Below are 6370 nucleotides of genomic sequence, written 5' to 3' on the forward strand. Positions count from 1 at the left end.
AAAAAAAAAAAAAAAAAAAAAAAAAAAAAAAAAAAAAAAAAACACATCATAGTAAAATTAATACCTTCTCCGCTTCGCATCGAAGCTAATAATGATATAACTAATGTTAAATCATCTTCAAAGAGTTAATGAGTTAAACAAAGATTGTTACACTCAAGCCTATGTGGATGAATTAGTTATAGTAGTGGTTGTATAGTAACTCAAAAAGAAAAAGATGGTTATATTTTTTAGTGGAAAAAGGTAGTTACTATTTGTTTTAATAATAAAGTTTCTCAGATATGAGTTCGAGGGTTTATGAGAATAGTGAAAAGGTAATGGAAAGACAGAGTGATTTTTTTAGTGATCACTCAATATTTCTTTGTCCGTATGTTAACCATATACTTAAAAGAGTTAATGTTTTAAACCTTATTAATTTAATTAATTAGTATTTACCTTGATATTTCCGTAGGATATCTAGAGAATGAATTAAGTCGTCTGTTTATTTTGAATAAATCTTAACGTATCTGTTCACTTCTTATACATGAACTAAACGATTGAGATTAGTGAGCTGCGTCAATACTGGGAGCACGCCTGGATCAATGTAGAATGAGCCATGGGAGTATACTGACGAGACACTGGGAGCATGCCGAGAGTATACTGCTCATTTTTGGGCCTTTTTTGTCCCCTTTTATATTGCTGTTTTGTTAATTTTTATAACTATATTCATATGCAAGAAGTGTCAGAAACGCTATTGTTATCTCTTTATTAAATTATTTAATACATGTTATCTTAAAAACTAATATACTATTCTGGACAATGATAAATTATTTCATTACAAAATTGACATATCAGTGACAATCCATATTAACATTTATGTGTATTTTATTATTTACATGAAAGTTTTAAATTAATTTAATTTATTGCTTAATAGATAATATTGATTATATTGCCCATATGTGACCGTATGACAATTTTTACTTGACAATAGTTATCATAGTTTACTGTCTAGATAAGAGTTGTAATGAGAGGTCAATGTATTATAACAGTTGGTAAATTCCTAGACACAATTATAGACTTGGCATAACAGANAGTTGGTAAATTCCTAGACACAATTATAGACTTGGCATAACAGAGACTGAAAACAATAAGTCGTAGTAAGTATAGCCTAGCTGTTTGTCCAAACAAAGCAGAGTTCTTAATTTTTACCAAAGTAATAACAGGACTTGATAGTCTTGGAACATTAAGCTTGAATATACCAAAAATTGACTTTAAGTCAGAGGTAAAATACTTAAGTATTATCCTAGACACTAAGCTAAGATGAAAATCACACATTAAGACAAGAGTCAAAATAGCCATGTCCACAATGTGGACTTGCAGCAGAACTCTGGCAAAGAACTCGAACCTTAAAATAAAAGTTATGTATTGGCTAATACAGTTCAGTAATTAAACCTATAATTTTATACAGTGTATTCAAAGAATGGTTGCTATAGCTATTATTGGAGAGATAAGGACCACACCAACGGTGGCACTGGAGGCACTAATTGGACTACCTCCTTTACATACCACCTAAATATACCAACCAGCAATACAAAAAGCATATTTGCCTATATAGAAAATTGACGACAAAAGTTTTTTTAATTTCAGACATTTTCAAGGTGATTATAGATAAACGATCATTTGTTCATTAAATTTCAATCATTCATTTATTAATCTTAGAAACTTTCAAAGCGTATATAACTAAATGATTATTTATTCATCGAATGATTATATAACGATATAATAGTTAAAAATATATCAATTTATTGATATTGCGCATTTTAAAGAATTTAATTCATATTACATTAAGCTTATTATGATAGAAGAGGTCCTCTTTCATATACTAGAAATTAAACATAAAACATGTACTTCGATCACTTAAATATTACATTTTACTTCGATTAACAAAATCGGATTATTCCCATTTCCAAAAATAATTTTTATGTATTTTATAAATTCCCGTATCTATGTAATCAGTTTTAATAAAATGTTCACAGAAGTCATTTAAATATTTTGAAATTCGTTCATAATTGGAGACATTAGTATCACATGACAATGTTTCATTAATAAAAGATGCAGTATTTTTAAATTTATTTTTCAGATATTCCTTGGTCATAATTAAGCCTTCTGAATAACAGTGATTTTTTCTTGGAGTTTTAAAATCCTGTAGCAATCTTCTAAAGTCATACCTTGCTATTGTAAAATATTTAACGTAATCATCAGCTAATTTTTCAATAAGTACTCCAGGTTTATTTACAAACAAACCTCGTACTACTTTATAAGTTTTAAGATTAATAACATAGTTATATATCATATTATAAGTTGATATTAGATTAGAATACGATACAATAGTAGGCCAAATTGCTGATAGGTTCATTTTTTTTAAAATTGTCAGCATGAAATCAAACATTTTCACCGTATTATTAATTACGCCAAAAAGACATGTTACACATTCCACATAGTTAATTTGGTTTAATTTAAATTTTTTAATTTCACACATTTCTTTTAAGACAGATAATGTTGAATTGTAAAATAGAAGCACTTCAAAAAATCTGCATCTCACCATTAGTGCGAAGTAATTTTTTTTAAGATCAAAATTATGATCTGTGACCGTGTCTCTGAAAACACGTGAAGCATTTATTTTCATATCGTCATATTCTATTTCTATGTGGTTAAATGAACTCCAACAACCTCCATTAAGTAAAGTATTGAGTGACTTGATAGCTACTTTTTTTTCAAGAGTTTCATCTGTAGGAGGTTTAAATCTATACAAATATTTGAATAAACTAGTTTAATTAACTTATATTAGCTGATATAATTTATATTATATTATATTATAAATACATATATTATGTTTATATACAGTGTTATTCATTAATGATACAACTCTATAGGATGGCAATATAATACAATACTAAAACTAATTAATACTCCAAAGAGAGTTGAAAATTCAACCTAATTATAATTATTTAGTTTTTTGAATTTTCTTTAAAATATATGACCCTAATGGTAAAAGTGATTTTTTTACAAAGTTATCAATAAATTTACAACTAAATTCACCGAAAAAAACTAATTGAGCTGTAAAATAAATTAACTTTTTTTCATTTTTACTGGAAATTTTCAGTTTTTTAGCTTTGATGCAAAGTAAAAAGAAGGTATTGATTTTAACATGCTGTGTTTATCTTTTTTGTGTGTGTGTGTGTGTGTGTTACTACTTTTTTTCATCTCTTACTGTACCAATTTTTCTCAAATGATCACAAATAGTATCTAGATGAAGATATTACCTTCATAAATTGAAAATGTTACTTTCGTTCCTCGTAAATAGTGAAATTCCACTGAAAAATTACGATTTTTAAAATCGGTAAATGTCGACATTTATTTCATTTATTTATCTAAAAATTTCCATAACTTAATAAGAAATAAACAAATCAAAATGATTATTTTTTAAATTGAAACTTTTTTTTCATTTGATATAAATTTTTTGAAAATTAATCCTTTTCCTGCCCATAGGAGAGGATCCAAAATAGCAATTTCTGCACAAAAATTTAACTTTTTCATATTAAATTTGGAAAATATTCCGGAAATACTCTGTACTTTATACTTATGTTAAAATATAGCTAATGCTATGCACTATAAATTTCTCCTGACACTTTTTCTTCTATGGGAAAATGGCCGTCGAATATGACGAAAAATGTAATTTTTATGTACAAATCATTCGTTTCTAATATTTTTAAAGTATTTAAAAAAAAACAACACATCATAGTAAAATTAATACCTTCTCAGTTTCACATCGAACCTAAAAATGGTGAATTTTTCCAAAAGCAAAATTAAGTCCTATTTTTTGTTCTACTTCGACTGCCATTTAAACATAATAGGAAAATAGGTCCTCGATACAACTTTTTTTTTTTGAACTTGTAATACATAAAATAAGCTTTCTTTTATTATATATTTAAAATACGCAGATTTTCAAAAGTTAAGTTGAAAAAGTTATACTTTTTATACATATGTTTCAAGTTTTGAACGGCCTCTAATTAAGGAGAAATTTAAAAATTTATAGATTACCTGATTTTTTTTTTTTTATTACTAAAATCCACCAAAAAATAGCTTAACCCGCTTTTTAATTAAATTCCCCCCCCCCAAATAAGTAAAAAATAGTACACGGTAGGGACAGTTGTGTAGTGGTATTGTTGTTTCATGTACAGATGACATCTATAGTTAGTGCTTAATTTTAAGAAATTGGTGGATTATTCCAAAAGTAACAACAACATCTATTTCCTAATTATATTTTAATTTTTAGTGTTTTAATCTATTAATATAATAATAATTTATTTAATTTTCTAGACTTTACCAATTTTTATACAAAAGTCGTACTTTTTTCTTTAACTTTGATGTGTTTTCAAACAAAGATAGGTCATCAGGACAAATTTTTTTTTTCAAATTAAAATTTATTACATAAGCTTTATTATGTGATGTACTTTTTTCAAAAAGTTATAAAATTCTTAAAAAAAAATTTTTTTTAATCTTGTTAATTTCCGATTTTAAAAATTGTAATTTTTTCGAGAATTTCCTCTTTTTACAAGAAACGAGGGAAATGTTTACAATATTAGTTTTTCAGCTAGTATAATTATTTTTTTTAATGTCCACTTAATGTCAATCTTTATTTTAAAAGTTGACACCATACTCGATATACTTTTATTTAAGACGTTATTATCAAAAAATTATGATCCACTAATTTTTGAATTTATACTAAAAAGTTTATGTTATATAAGTTTGTAACTCAATATACAGGGTGATCGAAATCTGGTAAGACACTTATTTTCTCAGAAACTATTGATTATTTAAAATTTTTGTAAAAAGAAAAATTATTAAGTTTATAAAAAAAATTGAATAAATTTCGAAAATTAGCGATTTTTAAATTTGTAATTTTTTTGGAGGTTTCCCCCATTTACGGGGAACGAGGGAAATTTTTTCAATTTTTGAGGGTAATTTCTTCAACTAGATACGGTTTGTGATCTTTTGACGTATCGTTGAAAGAAATCCGTTCGGTGAGAGCTGAGTAAAAGTGGTAACAGACACAAAAAATTAAAAATAAAAAAAAAAACACATCATAGTAAAACCAATACCTTCTCAGCTTCGCATCGAAGCTAAAATTATAAGTACAAAATTGTTTGTAATTTTTTTTTCTATCATATTATAAAGTTAAAAATAAAGGTTCCCATTTAAGAAAATTATAAATAAGGGTTTTTATCCTTGAAGGGGCAAAAAAAATAATGGTTTGACTACATATTATTGTAGAGTTATTTGGACTTGATATTTTTTCTCTATAATAAAATTATAAATTCTCAATATTTTCTGAGTAAATGAGTGTCTTACCAGATTTCAATCACCCTGTATAATTGTCAAATAAATGACTAATCAACTGTGTATAAAGAAATAGTTTCCATGAAATAAAATTAAATGAATAAATGTCCAGAAATAGATTGAAATGATATTCTAGCAATTTATTGTTTTTAATTGTATCATTAATAGAATTTACATATTTTGTGGAACTGTTCAGTTCCATTAAATGATGTAAATCAATTCTCTACACCTATAAATAAATATGTCAAATTCCTAGTGAATATTTATTAATCAATTTGAATTTTTTGAACGGTAGATAAAACATTTAAAACAATAAATTATCTATACCATTCATCTAGCTCTATGGGAAACTTCGGATGCAAGTACTTCTTTTATTATCCAGCAAGAAGAAGTATAATGGGTTGATAACGTTAACTTTTGAAACGTATTCTTGGATTATACTTCATTTTTTCTCTCCTTTCACATAGATCACATGGACCTGTAGTAAATTCAATATAATACCTACTTTTCAGTAGTCGACTCTATCGCATTTTATAAACGGTTGATGAAAGTGTTGATAAACTATCATTGGCGCAACAAAACCCCTGGGAACTCAAAATCAGAATCTATTAAATGGCCTTTTTGAGTTTTGTAATATGATTATTTTTTTATTTTTTTACTAATCAATTAAAATATTTTTGTTATAAAATAAATATTTAAAAGTTTTATGTAGCACAGTGGGGTCGCGGCATAGTGGAGACATTGCATAGTTGGGTTCAGTATAGATTTAATCTGACAGTGATTAAAATCACTATCATAAGAAACGCTTCGATGCAAATCTGTAGATAGTGTTTAATTTTAAAAAATTGATGGATAATTGCAAAAGCAACATCAACTTCTATTAAAATAAAATACAAAACCCATAATTATCATACAAAAATAGTATATTTTTCAATATGGTAGCCATTTGCGTATAGAAGATAGATCGTCGGGACAAATTTTTTTTTTTCATTTT

At 26.2% G+C, this 6370-nt stretch overlaps 1 protein-coding gene across 2 annotated transcripts in view; it reads right to left on the reverse strand.

Annotated features, from left to right (window-relative positions):
- Positions 1–1756: 1756 nt before the first annotated feature.
- LOC126910007 (uncharacterized) overlaps positions 1757–6370 on the reverse strand; it is a 10221-nt gene continuing 5607 nt past the window's right edge. For both annotated transcript variants that reach the window (XM_050692419.1, XM_050692411.1), the window contains one exon: positions 1757–2780. In XM_050692419.1, the coding sequence (XP_050548376.1) occupies positions 1931–2780 (850 nt within the window). In that variant the 3' untranslated portion in view covers positions 1757–1930. The remainder of the gene's footprint in view (positions 2781–6370) is intronic.

Source organism: Daktulosphaira vitifoliae, unplaced genomic scaffold, assembly GCF_025091365.1.
Source record: "Daktulosphaira vitifoliae isolate Bord-2020 unplaced genomic scaffold, ASM2509136v1 Scaffold_1, whole genome shotgun sequence".
In the NCBI taxonomy this organism is placed as follows: domain Eukaryota; kingdom Metazoa; phylum Arthropoda; class Insecta; order Hemiptera; family Phylloxeridae; genus Daktulosphaira; species Daktulosphaira vitifoliae.